At 34.5% G+C, this 24,497-nt stretch overlaps 1 protein-coding gene across 7 annotated transcripts in view; it reads left to right on the top strand.

Moving 5' to 3' along the window:
* The window catches only part of MCTP1 (multiple C2 and transmembrane domain containing 1), a 490,459-nt gene that overhangs the window by 329,113 nt on the left and 136,849 nt on the right, over window positions 1–24,497 (top strand). For all 7 annotated transcript variants that reach the window (XM_036278918.1, XM_036278919.1, XM_036278920.1 and 4 more), the window contains 5 exons: window positions 4,531–4,633; window positions 6,410–6,512; window positions 6,845–6,946; window positions 7,327–7,401; window positions 9,383–9,502. In XM_036278918.1, the coding sequence (XP_036134811.1) occupies window positions 4,531–4,633; window positions 6,410–6,512; window positions 6,845–6,946; window positions 7,327–7,401; window positions 9,383–9,502 (503 nt within the window). The remainder of the gene's footprint in view (window positions 1–4,530; window positions 4,634–6,409; window positions 6,513–6,844; window positions 6,947–7,326; window positions 7,402–9,382; window positions 9,503–24,497) is intronic.

Raw genomic sequence — 24,497 nt, 5'->3', positions numbered from 1 at the left:
CTAAAATACTCATTATCTCATAGATACTCTCAATACTCATAGATAATGAGAATTTTATTCTTTCTCAATGTAAATATCATGAATTCAGGGCTGTTGTTTTTTCAATTGTTTTATGAACTTATACCTGCTCAACACATAACACTGCCTGGAACATGGTAAGTAATATTTGTTGAATGAGTGAATCTATGGTAAAAACACCAGCCAGTTCTTCCTCTGTGTGGCTTACTATTAAGACATGACATAGTTATTGGGAAAGGGCTTGCCTAGTGGCTTCCTTTTAAAGATATTTCATTGAAGGGAACATGGGCCATAGGGGTAAAGCAAGGGCTCTGGAAGTCAGATAGACCTGGGTGTAAATGACAGCACCACTATTTCCAATCTGGTAACTTATATAATTTCCCAGCCTCAGTTTCCTCATGTGTAAAATGGGGATAGTAAAAGTTTCTTTCTCATAGAGTAGTCATAAAGTCTCAAGCAAATGAACATAAACCACAGTGTTGGGCTTATAATAACATAAAACTCAGTAAATCTCTGCAATTATTATACTAATACACATTATAATTGCCCTTTATTTACTATACTTTTTGTAAAATATTTTACAAATGTTTATTCTTTTGCCTAAGAGATTTAACTCAAGATATGAATTGTTTTCTGTTATTCTTATACTTTAAACACATTTTGATGTTTTAAATATTTCTGCTTGAAAATACATTACTTAAAGCTATTATGTACTGATGCCCTGCTAGTGTGCCAGACATTCTGCTAATTCTATTCCAACTATGATCTCTGCAAAGAGCCAGTCCTGTTACTACTTTCTCCATAAAAGAATACGTTCAGGATCATGCAGTGAGTGTTCAATCCCAGTTTGATCAGCCTCCAAAACTTGTGCCTTTCCCCCTAGACCACTGGCCTCTCACTCTGAACTGCAGTGCCTTGCACAGTGCTCTTGGAAGTACATGGAGTATTTGAGAATTTGAAAGATTTGGTGGAGTTCAAGTGAGGGGCTCAAAAGATCTTGAGATTGGAGATGAGGCTGAAAAACTATATTCCATGTCATGCAATGTGGATTTTCACCTACAGGCTTTGAGAAGACATCAAAGGTGTTGAACTTGAGAATAAGGTTTCAGAAAATTATAAAATGGCAGAATTTTCAAGGATTGTTCATGTCACTGCCCACAGTTCAGTCTTTAAAAAGGCTGTAAGCACGTTAAGAATAATGGGTTTTAGCCCTGGCCGGTTTGGCTCAGCGGTTGGAGCATCTGCCTGCAGTCCGGAGAGACCCGGGTTCGGTTCCCGCTAAGATCATGTACCTCGGCTGCAGTTTGTCCCCAGCCCTGGTTGGTCGTGCAGGTGGCAGCCACTAGATGTGTCCCTTTCACATCGATGTTTCCCTCTCTTCCTCTCTCTTCCTCTCTCTCCCTCCCACTCTATCTGTACAAAAAATGGAAAAATGTCCTCGGGTGAGGATAAAAAAACAACAACAAAGAATAATGGGTTTTAGATTGGGAAAAATCAGTGTAAATGAAAGCCATGTTAATTAGGAGTTTGATCTATTTTAGGAAAAGGTTTTGTTTTAAAAAAAAATGTAAGTACCATTGCATTCCACACAGTCTCTAATAACGTGGTCTCTTAAAAATTATATGGTTTACCTGTTTCAAGTTAGAAGTGCAGATAGGACAGTATTTTTGACAATGATATTACGTCACTGGGATTTAGAATAGCAAATTGACTGAGTAGTGGCTTCAGAAAGTTCTCAAGCTGTTATTTTGGTCTCTAGTGCTTTATTCCAATCAAAAAGAGTGACCGAGAGAGTTAAGTAAAGTAATGATCAATGGTTAATATTAGTTTTCCCTAGGAATGGTCTTGAGAAATAATAAAGAAAATCTAAATAGCAACTGCCTCATGGACATAGGGTTTGATAAATATATTTGTTTCTTAACAAGATATGGGAAGTGTTAAACATTAAGAACAGATTTTGTTTCTTTAAAATTTTTCAGCCAATCAGACTCCAGATGTCTTTTTGTTAGCAAATAAAGGTATAGTAACAAAGAAAGTAGTGAGGTAAATGAAAAGAAGTGGAAAATTTATACACAATTAAATATAATTCCTATGAAAGAAAGTCAAATAAAGATTTTCATCCTCTGCTTATAGATGTTGAAAGTACCTTTTCTCCCCCATAGATATTGGTCTCTGGAGGTAGTTCCTGCATTTTGCTGTTGGAGAGGTGGGGCAGTTTTGATAGAATTTATTGCACATTGATCACTTGGAGGCAAATAAAGCCAAATCATTTGAAGCAGAATAGTAACCCGGCCAGTGTGGCTCAGTAGTTGAGCGTTGACCCATATACCAAGAGGTCACCAGTTCTATTCCCGATCAGGGCACATGCCCAAGATGTGGGCCAAATCCCCAGTGTGGGGCATGCAGGAGGCAGCCAATCGATGTTCTCTCTCATTGATGTTTCTATCTCTTTCTCCCTCTTCCTTCTTCCCTTTCTAAAAGCAATAAAGAAAAATAAAATAAAATAAAAGTAAACCAGAATAGTAAATGAAGTAAAGCAAGTGATAATGGGGGAACAAATATACCAAAGAGTGTTATCTTTATATTGTCTTTTTTCTTTTTGCTGAATTAAGATTAACGTGAATGTATGAGAAAAATTAAAAGGAGATCCAGGAGGGAGTATGAGAGTTACACTTGTCTTTTAAGTGTGTGCTTCCAAAGCTAATCATTTCTTCTCAAGTTTTGTCTAAAGTGATGTAGTTACTCTTTTGACAAGGAATTCTATCATAAATATGGCTTTAATTTTCTTTCTCGTTGTTATAGTAGATATGTCTTATCTCTCCAACATTTTTATAAACTAGTTGAGCTTATAGTTTATTGTCTCTGTTCTTTTATTTATACCATAGCTATTACCCAGCACAAAGCTAGGTGGAAAGAAGATACTTAACACGAGCTTTAAGAATCACTAAGGTTTTGAGAACTGTTTGAATGGAATTTGTATGCTTATACATGAAGTATATGGGAGAAAATAAAGTTGTTCATGGAGAAAATAAAACTTATTACAATTTGTTTGAATGAACAAACTATTCTTTTTCTATACTATTGTCCATGGTGTGTGAATTGTAAGTGAGGATGGTAGCAGGTAGGGCAAAAGAAGTGAAGGTAGGGAAAAAAGATAACACACATCCTAAGCCATAGGTAAAACTCACACCAGACCTAGAAGACTTTCAGTCCTCTATTCTTGATTGAAAATTATTCCAGGATCACAAATTGAGAAGACTACTATAATGTTAAATTAGGCAATTATCCTAGGGTATATGAGGCTACTGAACTAACACAAAAATATTAAATCTCTTTTTTTAATATAAAATTAATAAATTACATTAAAGGTGAGTCAAAGTTTGTACAGCTCATTTTAAGAATTACAATATGTAAAGTAAATACATTGCTGTGTGGGAATACATCGCTTATCTGTCACTGATAGCTAATGAATTCTTTCCTATTAAAATTTAATTAAAAATCTTCAGTGATATTTAAGCTTTCATAGAAGTGTAAACTGTGACTACAATTCACAATGCATTTAAAACAATTATTCTCTATCATTAAAGTTAATAATATTCACATTAACCTCTTATGTAGTCTAAATCAATATTGTAGTTTAAAAGATATGACCTCTGGACAGCTTTGTCCAAATATTGATTTCATTGTCATTTGTATAAGGTATCAAACAAATTACATGCTACAGTAATATCATTAATGCTGCCCCATAGAGCCTCTGACTTTATGGGTTCTTTAATACAGGACACAACATTACAAAATATTGAGGACATTCACAAAATATAATTGCCGAATGGATGAGATTTGACTGTGGAAGAACATAGTTGCCATAAACAGATGACTTCCCAATCCTTTACTCTCAGTGGACAAAAATGTAAAATAAAAATACTGCTCTTTAACATGCAGATTGGTTGTTGAGGTTAACTTTCAAGTGACAGAATTTTTTTCAGCTTCAGAGGGTCTAATTTACTCTCTTGTGATACCTTAGATATTTCAGAAAAAAATCTTAAGTCAGATTAAAATGTAATTCTGCAATATAACAGTTTTCCCAAAATCAACTTTAAAAATTTCTGTTACAAGTTACTAGTCAGATGAGTTGGGAAATATATGGATAAAAATAAAGGGCCTGAATCTTTCAAGTGATCACTACAAAATTAAATAAAAACTGACTTAAGGATGGACATGCATCACATTTTCCCTCATAATTAGCCATTATATTATTATTTTTGTCAAAATTACAAACTGAAATATCAACTGTATAATTTACTTTCTTTCACTTTTCTTTCTGGTTCTAAATTTCAGGGAATCACAATGACTAACATTATTCAATTGCAGCTAACTCTATTTTGATGTTGTTTAAAAAATTATTTTAAATTGTACTCACTGTTTTTTAATTTTTAAGAGATGTTGTCATGATTATGACACTGAGTTGTGGGTGCTATTTATACTAAAAATGTTCCCCCAAATCTCTCGTAGGTAAAAGTGACCCATTTTGTGTGGTTGAACTTAATAATGATAGGCTGCTAACACATACCGTCTACAAAAATCTCAATCCTGAGTGGAACAAAGTCTTCACATTGTAAGTAGTAATTACCTTGAGCTCGTTTAAAAAATGGTACTAAGGTATATTTATTTTTGAGATTGTGTGTGTGTGTGTGTTTGTTCTTAACTGATGAACAACCCAATGCATCTAGGCTGCCTTTACTAGCAACAATGAATATCATAATTGCACCACCTTCCTAATAGTGAAACCTGGGGAAAGGGTATGCCATTTTTCTTTGTTTTCACAGATATATTTTTTAAACTTTCTATATGATTTGACTAAAGATTTTTCTCCCATTAACAGAATTGCCTTACAGCTTCTTCCTTTTATACTTTCTATTGAAATTCTCCTCGATTGCATTGACACCAAGGAGGACAAAGCTCTATTTGTTCCATTGCTCAAATCAGCAAACAATCCGGTCTCCACTTCGGCAGATGCTTTAGTTTTGGTTTGTTGCATTTTAACCCAATAAGAATACTAAGTATTGTCCTAGATACCAAAACACCCTATGAGTTAATTTTCCTTTTGTTTTAAAAAGTTTATAAACCATTTTGATCATGCACTGTAAAAGCTGCCAATGCAACACTATAGTATCCCCTAAATTCATTGTGTTTTCTGTGTGTGTGTGTGTGTGTGTGTGTGTGTGTGTGTGTGTGTTTAAAAACTGGGCTTTAGCAATGAACTCCGAACAAAAGAAAACTCTAAACAGAAGTGCTTCTTAAAAGTTTTCTAACATAGGTTTTTTTGTTTGTTTTTTAATTTGAAAAACTGCTAAATTCCTTACTAATTTCTTATAATGTCTCTGCTTAAGAACCAGTAACTAATCAAATTTAATTATCTGACCAATTTATCTTTAAGGAATTCTACATTTTTATAAAAGATGAAAGCCCTGTTCAGGAGACTTGCACTCCTAAGAAGGTTGTGGAGAGTGTTTTTCTCTGGAATGCATAATTGCATGAATAGGTTTGATTATTATCAAAGCCATTAATTGATTGTGCTCCGATAAAGTCTCTTCTCACATGTGCTTGCAGTCTTTCAGTAATGAATATATTCATTTTTGTCTTCTCTTAATTCATGTTTTCTTGGTAAACAATTTGATCAAAGAATTAATGCTGTCAACAATTGGGGTTTATTTTTCCAGAAACAAAAATATGAAGAGCTTGCACAGTTGTTTATTAACATATGTTGTCTTTGGAACATAATGAAACACCACTTAATTTCTAAATCCTAGGGTGGTACAGTTGCTATCAATGTTACATTTTCTCCATTCTGTTTTCTGTGTTAGTTAATTTTTACTATAAACCTAACAGAAATAAGTCAATGTTTTCATGAGAGCTGTAAACAAAAAGATGTCCTATTAAAATAAAAAACAAAATTATATTAAATATATTGTGACCTGCTAATATCAAACCTGGTGGTGTTTCATGTAGGGTAATAGGAAGATGGAAATTATTGTATAGTAAGAAGGAAAAGTCTAAAAAATATCAGTGCTACTTATGGGTGGGTTTTTTGTTTTGTTTTTTGTAATAATTTATTCTGTGCCCATCCAGGTGGAAAATTATATTTCATTAAAAAATTATAACTTGAAATTGATGGTGTTCAAAGTTTTAGATAATAGAACCATCACTGTAGTTTACTAAGGTGCATTGTGGGAAATTCTGTCAGAAACCAAGTATGTGTGTATGCAAATAGCATACACAAAAATAAATACACACAAAATCAGCTGGAACTATCTAAATTTCCAAAAGCATTTTTATTCTTGTTCTCTACTGATGAAGTCTTTTTTTTTTCTTATGTATATTTATTATGCAGCAACATTAAAGATATCCATTCAGTTCTTGAAGTGACAGTTTATGATGAAGATCGGGATCGAAGTGCTGACTTTCTGGGCAGAGTTGCTATACCATTGCTGTCTGTAAGTTTTATTCACCTGACACCCTGCTCTGTGTTGCTTTTGCTCAAGGAAAAAAAAAAAAAAACCTCAGCTCTATATCTGTCATTTCTCAACCAAGGTCTGTAATAAGAACACTAAAAATTTTAACATACTCAATTCACGGCCATGTTGAATCCCATGATAGTTAATTTTTCCTGACAGACTTGATCCTGGTAATGAACAGGTACTTGTCAGAATTGCCACAGTTGTTTTGGGTTCTCTGTCAGTTTCAGCAGCTGGGGGTCAAAGGTCACAGAGGGAGTGTATTCAGTAGAGACCGTGAGACAGACGGCTGTCATGTCCTTTTCCCGCAGATTCAAAATGGTGAACAGAAAGCCTACGTCTTGAAAAACAAGCAGCTGACAGGGCCAACAAAGGGGGTCATCTATCTTGAAATAGATGTGATTTTTAATGCTGTAAGTCTTAACTTTGGCTTTTTTGTACTGCTAAAGAGTTCAGTTTCATGAAAGCTTTTGTTCCTGATTTGTAGAGAATTTCTGTCATTCCTCATTTTCTCTAAACCTTGATGTATCCTGGAGAATACGCTTCTGCCACTGCCTGGCACACCCACACTTTCTGCTGTAGTTGGCGGCGGCTGCTCGGGCTGAACTCCAGCCGCTGCCTGCCTGCGTAAGAAATGGAAGTGTGTGCATGTGCCACTGTGTACATTTATATTTTATGAGCACAGCAGCCAGGTCTTTGAAACTTTAGAAACTATTGCAAATTGAACTGCATGAAAAACTTGTAAACATTTATAATATATTAATCCATAACAGACACATATGTTGATGTATAGGTGAAAGCCAGCTTACGAACATTAATACCCAAAGAACAGAAGTACATTGAAGAGGAAAACAGACTCTCTAAACAGGTAAAAAGCAAAGAAAGATTAATCCCTCTGGGAAGACCTGATTATATCTGTAAAACATCTAACTAAATTGAAATAAACTTTGGAGGTATGGAGGGGGGAAAAAACTATAACATTTTTGATCATCTACTTATGGGAAATGGGTCTTTCTCTTTTTCTTTTTCTCTTTTTCCTTCCTTTCCTTAAATGATCAAACAAGGCCAATATCAAACTAATAAATTGGATGGGGGTGGTCAAAAAGGAAAGGGGATACTGTAGATGCTGCATGGAATGGATTTGTATTCATGGGTTAGCAAGAGAATGATCATTTTGAACATAAAATACAATTTGATTGCCATGGAATGTGTAAATGAGAACACCGAAAGCTGAGGTTCAAATATATGTCCAGACCACCCACAGGTATGATGCAGGTGTGTGTAAAGCGAGCCCAGCATAAAGCTCTTCCCTCTAATCCACAAGAGAGGGGGGCTCCATCTTTTAAGGAAAACCTTCTTAATGAGATTTTGACTATGATCTTTTCGAAGTGAACTTTTATTGACATTTTCAGCTAAGAAAATAGAAAATTAGGAACTCTGATTTTTTTTCTTTCATGAAGAAATTTTAAATTAGGCTTGATAGCTTGTAATTAGACTTATAGTATTAAATTAGGTTTGAATCAACTTAAGAAAGAGCATTAAATGACCCCTTTAAAAATGTTTAGTCAAAATTAACACAGTTAAAATAAAATGTATTTGATATGTCTGTAAAGTTTACAGAACTTATTTGTGTGCATTAATATATTTAAAAATTTTGTGCTATTAGAAGACTAAAGTTATTTTTATTTTGAATCCAATCAGTTCACCATAAACAATGGGATCTTGGATTGTTGAAAGACAGTGTATGAGTTACAAATGCAGTATCTATCTAAATAGAAATACAGATTATATTTTTCCACAATTATAGATAAAATTCATAAAAGTAGCTCTTAAAGGAACTGATTAGGGGCCAAGAAGGAAAACAAGCAGGGAGACTCTTAAATTTGACTGAAAGGAATTTGAATAACTAATTAAAGCTGATATGTACTTGCATCTATATTTACACATATATTTTTTCCATATGACCTCAGTAATCTTTACATTGCTACATCTTTAAAATACCAGATCAGCATTGAAGTGTATTTGAAAGTAACAAAATACTAGCCTGCAGATATATTATTCTAATTATTAACATAGCTATAGATAATTTTTGAACAACATCTAGTGTATGAGCTGTTCTTCTTATAGTCGTAGTCATGTCTTAGTTTTAAATTTTAAATTATATCAATTCTCATATACCTTTTTTAGTAAAGGATTTTGTAAAGCACTTGGTTACCATAAATTTTTTTCTAACTCCAAAATTATGAGAAAATATAGGTTAAATTTATTGTGGGAAAGAGAAAGGTAAAGATGGAGAGAGGGAGAGGGAAAGAGAAAAAATGAGAATATGATAGTAAGAAAGGGAGAATCCTACTAAAATGGTAGGGCAAAAAGGTTTTCTATAATAAAGCAATACTTTGAAGGTTTTTCTCTAAGACCCTAAATAAAACTATCCCGAGTCATCCATTTCACTTTGAAATAGCTTGAAATTAAAGCATTCAAAGAATCTTAAAACCTCAATATGATTTAAGAGTTAAAAATATATTTAAGGTTTGCAGTAAGTAGCAAAAAATGTTTCTAATCCTTTGGAGATTTTTTTATTCTTTTGAACAAAAGTAGTCCAACCTACCTGATAATATTATTTAAAAACATATATTTAGCTAAGAAATTGCTCTTATAATTCAGTTTCTTCTACTTCCTCCAGAGATAGTGCTTTTCCTTTAGCACATGAGCCAAACTGCTTGGTATATTCTTACAACTTTATTAACTTACTGAATCCTTTTTAAATCACAGTAAGCTTGAAGAATTTTGCAGCATATCTGATGGTTTTTAGTCCTGCAAATTCTAATAATATTTCATCTTCATTACAGCTGCTACTAAGAAACTTTATCAGAACGAAGCGTTGTGTCATGGTGCTTATAAATGCTGCATACTACGTTAATAGTTGCTTTGATTGGGACTCACCCCCAAGGAGCCTTGCTGCTTTTGTGGTATGATCATACTGTATTACTTACATTGTTATTCATTAAATTCAGTAATCATAGCTGTGTGTTTCTGTGGCTATAGTAACAGTTATGTTGATGTGGCCATTTTAAAACTCCTATTTTAAGACTTGACTGGACAGATTTGCCGTGGGCAGAACCTGATGGATTGTTCAAGGTCTGAGTCCAAGAATACAGCCACCCCCCACCACCCCCCAGACTTCCGGAACGCAAGGCATCTCTGCCAATGTATAATTTTCTCCATGACAGCTAAAAAGTAAAATTTTATATATTGCATAATCCCAAATCCCAATAACAGAGCCAAGAAAAGTCCTTAGTTTTAAAGAAAAATTAATATAATCTTGACCATCCTCATTTAAATTGTATTCATTCTATAGATATTTTTTTTTTCCAAAATATGAGAATCATTGACAGTAGACTGCTAACTGGTAAGACTTTAATATGTGAATCAATTGAAAGTGGATATGACCTATTTAAGCGGCATTTATTATTTCTGAGATTTCCAGTTTTTACAAAGGAACAAGTGAGAATTCGATAGATCCAAATAGTCCTCTAACAATGTTCATCTTGTAGCCTTTTACTTTGGTTATTTAAAAACTGCTGAGGAGACCAACTTGCAAATAGAAAGAATACTTTTCTCTGAGCTTTAGCTGGAAATTTCTGCTTTCACATTATTTTTGCTTGTTCAGGATTTCAGTCTGAAGTTTAAGTGAAATCCTTCTTTTGAAATTCTTCATTTTATTGTCATATTTGTTAGAATATAAGTACCTCATGCTTCCTTATCATTGTCGGTTTAACAGAATATGACTTTATTATGGGGCCTTTCATGAAGAGCCTTAATTATAGTAACAAGTCAACATTTTAATATTACCATTCAAATGAGGGTGTGCACATCTGTTTAGGACTTTGAGTTCTATCCTCCTTTCAGGCCTTGTATGGGACTTTCATTAATGTCTGAGCACATGGAACAAAGACTGTGTATGTTCCTTTATGTTGTAAGTTACCAGAAAGTTAGGCAGCCTGCTTCCCATAGACATGTTGTTGTCTCCTTAAAGAAAGAGATTGTCATCGTCATTAAGTTTTAGAAAGGAAACTCTACCTCTTTCAATATTCTTTTATTTAGTTATTTTACATATTAAGTATATGGGGGGGTACTGTTAAGCAAACTTTATTATGATTTCTCACTGTCATAGAGGCACTTTGATATTAATGAGGGAAAAAATGATATTGAGTTTCTTTGAGCATTTTATGCCATTGTGCCCAAGTTCCAGGGCGCCTTATCAGAGACACAGTAATATTCAACCAAAAAGATTACGCTGCCATCTTTGATTCACTCCTTCCAAAGTCATTCCCTACAGCTGTTTGTGAAATTTGAAAACAGAGAAATCTACATAATTATATAATTTGTTCAGGAACATTCATTTTTAACACGTTAGCATTACAGTGTGTTTTGTAAGTCTGCATAAAATTCATCTGGCTTCTAGATGTCACTCGTGTGAAGTGAATTCAAGATGGCAGACTCCGTTCAGAATTTCTTTCTGATTAAGAAAAACACCAGGCACTGAAATTCCGAGAAACTTAGGTACATGTACATGATAAGACTTGAGTGATTTCACTGTAAGAGGGTCAAAGTTCACTGGGTAAGAAATGTAATATCTCTCTTAGCTGGTGGTCAATTTCTAACAGACAGGCCTGTGAAACAAGCCGAAAGCAAGAAGCTTAAAAAAGGGAGGAGGGAGCACAGTAGAGGTGGGAACAGGCACTGCTGACTCGGGTGCTGAAAAAGAGGCCAAACTAATACTGAACACACATTACAAGTACTTTTGAGGAGAAGCAGTAATATTAACTGTTTCATTAAAAGAAAAGAAAAAAAAGTACCGAATTACATTCTGTTGAATGTGATGAAAACAATAAATGACAAAGCCAAACTTCACTTATCTAAACCTGAACTGAGAGTTCCGTGAAAATGCCAGCCTTGCCTTTTTCACCTGTACTCCTCCATCACCTATGGGGTACCTGGCGCTGAGTGGGCTCCCAGTATAAATGGCTGTCTAAATCAATTGACCAACCAATGAACCAATATGAAAATTTTTCTTATGTGGAGAAGCTCTTTAGTCAATGATGTCAGATAAATGAGGGTTTGCTCTAATAAAGCTAGTTATTAAGTGACGATAGGCATAGCTTACTGCTGTTGTAGCAATTTTCCCTAGACCTTACATTTACATTCTAAACTATTTTATAATCAATCAATCATCTATTTTCACCTCAGATTAAATTCTAATGCCAAAAGATCTTTATATAATAATAACAGCTAATATGTATTAAGCATTTATGTGCCAGAAAACTGTTTTTTTAGGCACTAATGCATGACAGTGCTTTTCATGTATTAATCAATTTAATATTCCCAAAAACCTTATTATGAGGTCAATACTATTATTTTCCAATATACAGAGGAAGAAACCGAGGTACTGAAAAGTTAAGTACCTTGGCCAAAGTCACACAGAGCAGACATTATTTCCTTTCTAAAAGAACTTTTAATTATGTACCGTGTAATTTCAGTATCATAATAATTCAGAAAAAAAAAAACTATTGTAGGATTTTTATTTATCTTATAGATATTAAATGATGTGAGTACTTAAAAATGAAATGTTTCAAAGATATCATTGCATGACTAGAGCCTTTTTAGGCCAGTTTATTGAAAAGAACTGCTTTCCATTAGCAGGAAAGTATGAGCAGCACCCCATTGTTACAAACATATTGTTCCCATCATTCCCTGTGGCTGGATCATGGGTCTATTATTATAATATTGGTTTCACTTGGCCCACTTTTTCATAAATGCAGCTGCCTCATGGAGCATGTGCATTGGTACCATTATGTGGCTTGGTTTTAGGCCCAGAGCAGTAAACTTTATAATGTTTAAGTGTCTTTTTTCTATTCTGTTTTATTTTTCTTTTCTAATTTACTAGCCAAAATAAATTTAGAATAATGGAATCAAAGTGGAAAAACAGTAACTTTTTGTCCTAATGTCAAGTAAAGTGGAGAGAATGAGACATGCAGGGTCAGAGCCGCTCGGGCCTCCTTAGCCCTATCCTTCTGTGCTGCAGGGAAGGTTCAAAGCCAGCTGACGATGTTAGAAGCTGAAATCGGCCTACAAGGTGATGGATAAAATTTATAGGCAAACATATTGCTGGGAATGTCCTTGTTTTTGTGCTATGAATGAGGTTTTTAAATTTTACTGTGAATATTGCATGCCTGAGAGCGAACACTGACGGAAGGCACTGCTTGTCTTTTGGAACCATCTATTGGAGACGTGGAAATGACTCATAAATTGGGCCTAATTTTCATCAGGCTCTTGACCAGACATTTGTGTTCTTATGGATGTCAGTGGGTGCAACATGGGGGGAAAAAAGAGTGTACATTCTCTCTTTCTTTCCCGTACTGTCATTTCTCACTGTAATGAGCACAAAAATAATTGGACAACTGAGCTATCAGTAAAAGGACACACTTCAGTGTGCGTCAAAGAATTATTTTACAGGACAAACTTTAATCTTTAAATGTGATTGTAGATAATTTGTGGTACCATCTGTCCATTTGGAATTGTTTTAGCCTTTTCTGTCATTATACAGTAAGTGCCGCCGTGTTTAACATTAACATTTGATATTTTACACATTTAATTTCTGTTCTGCTGTGTGGTCCTTAGGGAACGGAGTGCTAGTGTTACATGAGAGAGACAAAGTATTGATCAGTTAACATTTCAGCTACATTTATGTATGTCGCAAAATTAATGAAAATGCCAGACAAAAATGTCAGAGTGCACAAAAAGGTAGAATTTAAATTTGGTAGTTTAATGAAAAGTTTAAGATGTGCATTATCAAAAAATGTCCTCTTGCCTTCAAAGTACAGTTCCTAACAGAATAACTACAGGGAGACACATATTTTACTTACAGGAACAATGAACATGAATTATGAAGGGATGTCAACCCCTCAATGTACCTTGTGCTCCAATAAGGCATGTTTGAATGCTTAACTGTTACTCATAAAATACATTTGTTTCTTTTTCTATCTGGAGAACTACCAGCTTTGACCCTCTGTACTGACCCACCTGTGAGGCAGGCTTCCTACTGAGATTTTCTCCCTAGTTTTCCTTGGTATCCATGTGTTCCTTTGTGTCAAAACTGAGAATTCCCTCTATACCAATTCATCGAGGCCACTCTGGTTCATTACTCGTGCCTTTCTGGGTCCTTTTCAAATGCCTGGTTTTCCTTTGCTTCCAGATAACGTGTGCTCCACCTTCATTCAATCCACATTTTAGTAAAAGATCACACTCACACTCGGGACAACAGCTACTCTCAGAAAAGCTGGGCCATTGTGCAGGAAAAAAGAAAAAAAAACAGAGATGATGTATGCAAAGAATGACATGAGGCAGCTCTGTGCAGCCAAATGATTTTAAAAAAAAGAAAAAAAAAGAAAGAAAGAAAGAAAATGGAGGAAGCACAAGCAGAGCAGGAGGAACTGACTCGCAGAGGGGATGGGATATAATACAACGTTCTGAAGACAATAGGCTCCCAAGGCTGCCTTATCAAGTACTTCCTGTATGAAAGCCTACTGCTGTTAAACAACATATGGATTTTTCTAAAAGTTATTATAAACAATAAAGACACTTTAAGTGGCCTTCATGTTCAGGGACTAAAAACAGAGCATTGCTTAAGGAGAAATATCAATGTGAAAACAAAGGCATATCTACGTCACCTGTAGTTCTAGTCTTCACATTCATATTACTGAACAATATAGGGTGATTGTACAACATTTAGGTTTCCAACAGTAATTTCTCTTTCAAAATTTCAGACATCAATAATACCACACCAACAAAATAATGCTTGAAGTCCATGGCAATTTTCAAATGATTATTATAGAAGCCTTTTGTTGTTGTTGTTGGAGAGATTTTATTTTAGGGTTAGCAGAAAAATTGGAAATGTTCCAGATGTAATTTTTGTTACTTCCCTGCAATAGCAAACAGAAGGGCCTCTGAAAAGCAAAGAAACAAGTACTAAAGCAAAATTATCTATAACTGTTGGTCCTACTCCTGTATGCATGATTTTTCTTAAAGTTACGTAAATCTGAACTTCCAAGCCCTTCTTCATTTATGCTCTCATCTTATATAACACTAAGTTTACTAAACAATACTTCCAAGTTGATGCATACACATTTTAAAGCTACTTTAAATATTGCCTTCATAAATGTGTGAGGAAAGAAGAAAGCCTATATAGAATTTTATTGAGTTAGAGGATCGTATACCACCAAACTTGCCTAAATGTATTTTACAAAGTCAAAGATCATTGACATCTAGCAGATTATAGTACTACCATTTTTGTTTGTTTGTTTGTTTGTTTTTTTCAGTAAATAGATTGGGTGCCCAATTCATATGAACATGCTGGGACTTTAAGTTGATACTCAAAATATACATTTATTTCCCCCAAAAGTTATCTGAATTTCAAGGAAGAATAATTTTTCAAAACATAGGCCTATGAAAATTTAGGTTATTTTTAATTGGTGCCTTTCACAAAGCATTGCATATAAATCATTATAATTGCATCAAAACCCACAATTTGAAAGCAGATTTGATTTTAGGATTGATCACAGTTAGCTAAAATCAACCCTGAATCAGGAAATGTAGCAAATCAGATATTAATGAAACAAAGCATTTTGACTAGACTTCTCTAATCCTTCTCCAGGGATGATGCTCTAGTTCAGTTTGGAGGTCTATTTAAATGTATAGTCTTTTTGTTTTGTTTTTGTAGCCTTTATATATACAGATGACAGCACTTCCTTAAGTCACTACTTAGTTTTCTTTAAATGATACCAATGTACTTTTCTGGTTTATTTTAATAAATGTCAGCTAAAGGGCCTCCTGCTCTTTGGTGGGAGATAATCACATAAGCCACAGAGTGTACTACTCTCTGAAAAGTTTATTCCTCTTAAAGTTTATTTTATATTTATAATAAGAAGAATTTAATTCTTATAGCACATCACACACATTCTATTATCTCTACTCTCCCTCCTTTGTCCTCTAAAGCAGGAGCAGTAAAATGCTATAATCTGGGGACATTTTCTTCCACGGGTGATTTGGGGAAAATAAAATATTTCACTTTTCCTCAGGTATAGTGCTGTTGTGCTATATTATAATTAAACATAAACCACAGATATCACAAAAATAATTATGATATGACATTGAGTATAGGAATTAGCCTTCCCATGAACCTTAATGGTATCTGCAGTGAAGGTTGGTGGGGGCACAGCAATGCCTGGGTGTAGTCCCCGTCTTGCTGTGTGTCTGCGGGCCCATTCCATCTCTAGTGGCCTCCTTGCATTACTTATCAGCTAGTTTCAGCTTCAAAACCTTTATGGGACCCTTTAAAAACATGGTGCATGGTTCAGATTTTATAATAGAGTTGACTAAGAATAAAAAATTAAAAAATAATAAAATCAGAGATGTCTCACTCTCTGTCACCAGATTCCTAAAGCAAAGTTCTTATCCTTTGAAGAATTTTCTATCTTCCTAACACTTTAATTTAAAGTGTGAGGGACATACATACTGAACAAACTAGCAAGCCATATTTCATTGCAAAGTATTTCTATGTAAAGTGTTTTGCAAAGAAAAATGTTTAAATGAATGAGATAACTATATAATTTATTTTGGTAAAATTTTGGAAAGAGTAATAACTTCTGAATGGTTGTAAATTATAATAGAAATACAATCATTAATATACTTTAGATAGTAAGTTCACTCTCCACGTATTTCCATGCCCCTTTGTATCTGGTAAATATTAAGAAAAGGGAATAGAATGTTTTCCAGTGTCCCATTTCCTTTTCTTTTTTGACCAATTTATAAATATATACCTTAGAATTTTGAATGTATTAGAGTTAGACTACCAAGTGAGAAGCTAACCTGAACTGTTGTTAAGGAAGTTGCTCCTGTTTTTCACCCAGCAAGTGGTAACAGTGGAGATCAGTAGTAGAGTAGAGATGAATGGCCATTTCTCACTCCACTCCTCAGCTGCCGGCTCAGGGAATTAATGAGGGACAAATTAGAGAAAAGCTAGGAAGCAAGGAAAAATAGAAATGATATCAAGTGTAAACAGATAATTGGATAAAATGAAAGCCAACGCTGATTTTAAGGAAAGTAACAAAAATTTTAGAGATAAAATATATTTTTTAAAAATCTTAAATCAATGCTTCTCAAATCTTTTTTTTTTTTTATATTCACCATCTAAGGAGAAAAAAATCATTTAATTTAATGAGATAAATTAGATACTAAGGAATAAGATTCTGTCAGGGAGTATTAAGTTTTGGAGGGCCACAAATCATAGTACTATCTTAAGATTTTTTTTTTTCTCAAAAAAGAGAAAGATCTCACGGACATGGTCAACAATGTAGTGACTGCAGAGGGGAAGGGTGGGGGGAGGTGGATAAGGGTATAGAGATAAATGGTAAAGGAAGAAATAAATTAAATTAATATTTTTTTCTATCCTCAAAGATCCAATTTTGCCCCCTTGAGTGCTATATAGCCTCTATTGAGAGTGTATGCTCTAAATGAAGTTCAATGTGAGTTTAACAATATTTACTTTTATGCTGTTGATATAATCTAGTTTGGATTTACTGTAGTTTGTATACATTGCAAATTATCCCCATAGTTATCCAGTCTGGAGAAAGATAATTTGTAATCTCTATACAAAATCATTGACTACACTGGAGTCCAACTAAAAGAAAAATTTTGTTTGGCTTCGTAGATATAGAATTAAATCTTCCCCTTATGAAAACACATATGAGAGTTTTTTTTCCTCTCCACCAATTCCATGGGTGCATTGTTGTGCTCCACTGAAATGAAGAAGTAGGGTGAACATTTATTCTGGCCTAAGTAACATAACCCCTCTCATTATGAAAGTTTGATGGGTTTTGTCCATACTTTGCACTATATTTATGACTAATATATAATCTTTATATTCTTAAATGAATATCATTATGTCAGAAATATAGAAGCATACTTCATTAGGCTCAATTACCTATTAGATCTTCATTGGAAGGGCAGGAATAAAGGTTGTGGAGTAGGAAAGTCATTTGAAACTGTAAAGATACCTGTTACACTGGCTATTCTGCATAGCAGTTCCCCACAGGAATAAAAAACCTTCTACTGTTGCAATTTATCAATACTATGTAAACATATGATGTTTTATATCCCACTTTGCCAAATACAAATAATTCTATTGCATTTCCCATAGTTGGCATTCTATGCAGTTCCTACCAAGCAGACTCAGGAAATCTTACATTTTTCAAATAAGAATATAGCATACAGTTTAATATTATTTTCCTTAGTCAATTAGAGAAATCTTTTGGATTTAGTTTAAAATAATAGACCACCAAGGATTAAAGCAGTTCATTAATTATCCATAAATTAGTGTACTGAGGTTATGTAAAAGATGTGTTATATTTTTGAAGTGATATTAGTAAAGTGATGGCTGCTACTCAGAGAAAATTAATTCATAAATACAGAAGCTCGGACTGCTGTTTTACCCCTCAACCAGGAAGCTGGTACTTATGAGAAAGACCTTTAAACCCAGCATATACTAGTTTATTTAGGTATGCATTGTTTCCTTCATATTTAAAATTTTCAGAATATGAGCTTCCTATCATGCTTTTATTTCTAACTCCTAAATATTTTTCATATTGGCTCCCAATTTCCAAATAAGATGTAAATGTCTGTTTTGTAAGACAGTTGCTTAGGCCTTGGAACATATTTTCCATAATAGCAATGTCATAAATTATGACATAGAAGCACTCACAAAGCCTATTGAGTCCTTCATAGAGAACTAGCAATAGAATAGAGACATTACATGTAGGAATTAGATTCAGTGGAATCATAGTTGGGTGCTTAGGGTGCTGGGAACACATATGTCCAACCTCAGCTTTAGGATAGAGCACCTTCCTAGTGGCCAAAGCATGGAGCCTGCAAAAGTAGAGATTGTATGGGCTTTGAAAGGCACAGGTAAAGTCATGGAGTGCTACAAATGGAAAGGGAGCTTAGAGATCATATTACAGCAGAGGAAATTAAACTGCTAAAAGGTAAAGGGACTTACTAAGATACTAACTATACTTCTCCCCCACTTGCTGGTAATGGATGCTACAAAGACAGCAGCATTGAGAAGATAAAGGCAAAGAGAGAGACAGAAAGACAGGGAGAGAGAGAGAGAGAGAGAGAGAGAGAGAGAGAGAGAGAGAGAGAGAGAGAGAGATCCTGAATCTCATAAGTCAAGTTGCTGTTAATTAAGAAAAACCAAGTGTCTGACATTGTTCTGCAGAGTTCTAAGAGTGTAAAATTGGACTACCAACCCTTGGTATTTTCTGATAAGGAGTGTGTTGATTGGGAGGGCTGTATTGACTCCTCAAATTTGCAAATCTATGTTCACTTTTCTTAGTAGTATTCCTGCAGCTTAAGTAATAAGTATATTTCTTATGTTTTGATGAACTTTTCTATTAGTTGAGGTCATACCACACTATAGCTCCCCAAACACTGTGCAGATATGGGCATATGGTAATAAAGAACTCTTAAGAGTTCACTGTGTGTTTAAGTGAAGTACATTTTAGACAAGAAATGTCATTAAGCCTCTAAGTAGTATAAATTACTTATTCCCAAAAGTAAATGTAGACTCATTAAGAATATATTTCCCAGGTTTCAAATACATATTATCACTGAGTCACTTAAACAGTTTAAACCATCTATATTGATCCATATTGATTTAATTGTAGCTAAGATGAACCTGTACATGGCTAAATTTTCGTTAGACTAAATAAATGCCAGAGGTGGGGAAAGTGTATGTATTCTGAATTATTTAGAATAACTGGTGATCCAACTTTATTATATTGCTCTTATCTTAATTTAATAATTTGGGCATATTTTGAGATTCTATTAGAATTTGTAGGACGTTGCCCACTTATATAATTATATAAATTATATGAGGTATAGTTTGCTATAAACTTGGTGCACCAATTTATTGCAACTGGAGTTACTAGAGTGAAAAATCTAAATTAAATCATCTCTATGAAATGCTTTGAAGTCCTTAACTACAAGGGCCTATGGATCATTTAGGCTTGAGTAATGTACGGGACCACAATAACACAAGTTTTTGTTTCTGAGAGCTATGTATTAATCTTGAAAAATGATTTAGCTTAAAATTCTTATTTGAAAATATTCTGTTAGACCTCAAAAAGAGAGATAAATCACAAGGAAAAATATCCCATCAGTGTTTGTGGGAAGTGCATGATTTTTCTTCCAAAAATATACTGGAGACATATTTAATAATACCTAGGTTCTATTTCTAATTGACTAGAATGCTTAACCTAAGTTTAAGGAACCAAGAAATAAAATAGATTGTAAACTTAAAAATGCCATTTGTCAGTATTTTTAATCCATTACTAGAACCAGTGACAGGAAATAAATCCAGGTTGTTCTGCTTGAGATGCATTTCACTTGCCATTAACAGATCTTCCCGTTTTCATGCACACTCAATAAAACTGTGTTGAATGACTGACTCAGATGACTTCGGCGGCAAAACTCGAAGTTAAAGCTGTAATATTGTAACAGAAACCCCCAACAGTAGTATCAGATGAAGCTGAGAATAAATGTAGTATATCAGGCATCATAAAGGGTAAATGTGGGGTACATTTATGCTCTCCTCTATCTACTAGGAGATTCATACATAAGATTCACACTCATTATTTTCGTCATCTTAATGAGATCAGTGTGGGAACACTTCTCTCCGTCTTGACTGTCAGAAATGGGGCACTCCATTATTTCTCCTTCCTCTCTATACTTTTAAGGGACCTGTAGTATTTCCTTGGAAAGCCAGAAATGTTAACTGTTTACAGCAGGCAGCTCCAGAGTATAGCATAAAAAGGTTTAAGGGCTTTAGGTAGAGACCACAGCGTTAGCCTCTGTCTTTTGCTCTCACTCTTTTTCTCTCATGTGTACACTTTTATTTATTTATTTTTCAGATTTTTCTCATCTGCCCTGTTTCCCAAGAGATTTTCTTGGAAAACATATTTTCTCCATGTGCAGGAAAATATGGTACCTGACTATTACTTCTAATTGTGATCCCCCTTCTCCTTGGATCTATTACCCTAATTGATTTCGCACAGTCTTCCTAAACCAAATCCGAATGCAGTTGGTTCATGTGTCCAAGCCGGATACATGTTTGGCCTTGAACTGAAAGGTAAAATGAACAAGCAGCCAACTTCTACTGCATCTTATCCTCAAATTTTCAGATCTGTCAAGAAACAGTCACTGTTGATAAATAAAGTTGCTAGGATAGATTTTTTAATTGTGTTTTTAAATCACGACTTCCCTTCATCCTTAAGGACAAGACAATGGGAACTTATGGAAATATTCTTTAAGCCTTATAAGCTATTATTAATTTACATTGTAACCACACTGTTTTTGGTCTGTGCTCCTTTAGAGGATCTCATGTGTTAGAGGATTCCCTTTAACATGATTGAAGAATTTTAAAGTAGGCATTTTTAATATTTGCTGCCCTCTTAATTATAACTTGTTTAATGCACCACTGTTAGCACAGGGATTATGAGTTAATAAAAGTGTCATAGTATTAGTGAATAAAACACTATGTAATTTTCCCTAGGTAATGATTAACACCATAAGCCTATATTAACAATACTCTTAGTGTACAGTTCCTAAATGTATTTGATTCTCATCGTTTAGAAGGCAATTTTGTACTGAAGTTCAGTAATAAAATATGTGAGTAATTTAGTAAGCTAGATCAGGTAAACTTCTTAAATGCATAAATTTTTTCAAATGATTTGTATTACATTCTATGTAAAATATTATTCTTTTTTAAAGAAATGAATCGAAAGTTTTAAATGTTAGCTTAACATTCACCAGTGCAACCTAATTGAGATTCATAAAGAGCTTATGTCTCTCATCACATTGTTTGTTAAAACAGTCAAAAAATAAAATTAATAAGCCATTAGGTCATTATTACGTAATGGTTTTCTTCACATAGATAAATGGGTTTCTTTTTCTCTCTTTCTTTTTAAATAATGTCTTTCTGGCTTTGTTCCGTGGCTGCAGCAGGCTGTTAGTATGTATCTTTATACTATCAGAATGAATGAGATATATCTGTATAAATTATTGATTCACTTGAGCCTACCTCTGTAATTCAGAGCTGAAAACTCTGGCAGCTTATCTAATAGAATGATATAACTAGGAGACTGAAGTTACCTACCACAGCAACAATTGCCAGTTGGGGGGTCAAATGCCCTTTTACCTTTATACCTGAACACCTGCAAATTGAGCTGTATCCCATTCAGAATTTTAAGAACAGGTCCATTGTCGCAGGAAGTAGAGTTTGTTTCTTGGAGAAAATTATGCCAGTTCTAGTTCTGAATGAAAGACAAGGCTTTTATTACTCAAGGGATATTAGGGCTGACTGCTTTTTTGAGAAAACAAATTTGCTGTAACTTTATCTGTAATTTAGTCCTGAATGGGTGCAAATAGACTGCACATTGTATGGTGCAGAAAGAAGAAAATAGGGTTTGTTAAAACCGTACAAGGGCTATGTAACCATTATATTTCCGAGGGAAGTCTTATCAGAGTTGCAGGTTATAAGGGGGAATATTTTGGTTACAGCCTTAGCATCAAACACCTGTTTTGAATTTTAGTTTAGAATGACATTGGAAAAGAAAGTTTTTGTCTAAAATTGTGGATGATTAAACAGCCACCTCCTGGATGTTACTACGCAGGTTGTCTATGACTTCGAGACTGGCCCTGTCCGGAAACTTCTGAAATTATTAAAATCACTCTTCATGAGGCTGAATATTAGACTCAGAGCTGATTGGAATATGTTGATTTGTTTCCCTTGTATAAGAAGATTAGATTCATAAGTTTATGTGCCCTTTCTAATTAAAGAAAAGTAAATCCTATGCAATATTCTTTTCTTAAGGGTCTGATTCAAACTTTGCCAAGGCTGAGAGCAAGATGAATGTTTTGAGGAAGGGACAAGAAAAAGCATACCTCACCTGATGAGCTTCCAGGTCACATAGTGTGGGGACTAATAGATCGTATATTATTTGGAGAAACTCATCCCTCAAGTTGGTCACCCACTCGTTAGTAAGCTCAGGAGTTGTCATAGACACACTCATTTTTACATTGTTACAGTTGATCACTGACATGGAACCCTGCCTAAGTAATCAAACATCTCAGCTATATGTTTGTTCTGAGCTCCAACATAGTCAATTAGCACACTTGCTATTTAAAATTTCGTTGTAATAGGTCTTCATTAGTTAGCAGTTACCATTATTGAATAGTTACTCAATTATGTTTGTCCCACGCCTCATTTTCACTTCTTTCAGAGTCCATGTGGGCATATCTCCAGGAACATTCATGAGCCCCACTTCAGGCAAATTCATGACCCCTACCCCAAACAAACCGTTAGAGGTTGAACCAGGGTTTAATACATAAATTTTTCTTGCTGTGTTTTGGCGTAGATAACTAGGCACTTGGACTTCCCCTTTTCCTGTTTATTTCAGGATTTCTGGCGTTTCTTCACTGAATAAGGAGAGGAAAGAAGTGTTAAATGGTAAAAGCCCATTGTCAGTTATGTCTCTCAGATGTGACCATCTTTCTACCCTTAAACCCATCCCTTCTTTCACTCTTCTCCAGTCTCTCAACCAGATTCCCATCTGGGCACATCATTTTCCAGGGCTTACTCCCCATTGTGTGCATTATGGTCCTTGCCACACTTTGCTTGTGTCTGCCATATTTTATGTCACTGAAATTCGCCTGTGCCCTGTATCCTCTGATGATCATATCTGTTATCTAGGGGTGGCCCCATTCCCACCCCTAGATAACGTATGCACATTTTATTACTGGCTTTGTGGACAAAGTATTGCTGATTCCTTGCCATTCAAGTCCTTATTTACAAGCAGGTATAAAAAGGCTATAATTAGGATATCAGAGAGCAGGTAGAATACGAAAATGGACCCAGTCACTCACAAGGATGCTTATTCTTGGTTGTACCTCTTCCTTCTATGAAACAATCTGGAGGAGATTGGTCATAAAGTTTTTCCTAGCTTGGTAACCTCACTGTGCTTTTCTCTGTGTAATACAAAATAAGCAAAAGCAGGTACCCACATAAGAAGTGCAACACACCACACTTAGCTTGAAAAAACACAGGGTTTAAATTTCCCTGCATAATGAAGCATGATAGCTGCAAATTTCCAGCCATAGGATGGCACATCAAAGGGAAAGATATAGTCATACTAATATTCCTGCTACTGTTGATTCTCTGGAACACAGTTGGGTTCTTTCTAATGCATCTATCATTGCTGACTAGGTCTTTGCAACTTAGATTTGTAGGCTGGATTCAATGTAAGAATATAAATTGTTTCAAGGATGACAGATTACACATCTGGTTTCTTCTCCTCCCAACCTCCGTGTTCACCTTTATCGCAATTTTTTCCCCCAAAAAGTAATGTGGTTTAAAAATCATTTTAAGTTGCCCAACATAAATGATAAAAGCAAATATTGGATTCACAAACAATAGCCTTTATTGGTTTGTGACAAGTGATCCATCTTTTTACATTAGTGCAGCTTTCTGAACCAGATTATTTTTCATAATTGATAATTTGTGAGTCATATATTTGTTATCTGTTCTTTTATGGCTTTGAAAATAGTGAATGATGCCAAAGATCACTGTGCTTTTATAAAGAAAATTATTTTAGTGTAGTTTATTGGCTGGCATTTTCTGGAAGTATGTTCCCAGTAAGTTTTGCAGAGAATGTAACTAAGATAAAAGTAATATCTCTTGCTAGCAAGAGACCTGATGGGTTTAGAATTCATAGTGATAATGTGAATTTGGTTTTAGAATTCATTCATGTCTAGCATGAGAACAAAGAAGGTACACAAATAAGAAAAAAA

The sequence above is a fragment of the Molossus molossus genome, unplaced genomic scaffold, assembly GCF_014108415.1.
Source record: "Molossus molossus isolate mMolMol1 unplaced genomic scaffold, mMolMol1.p scaffold_m16_p_3, whole genome shotgun sequence".
Taxonomy (NCBI): domain Eukaryota; kingdom Metazoa; phylum Chordata; class Mammalia; order Chiroptera; family Molossidae; genus Molossus; species Molossus molossus.
The sequence above is the reverse complement of the archived record's forward strand: the minus strand, read 5'-3'. Positions and strand labels throughout refer to the sequence as shown.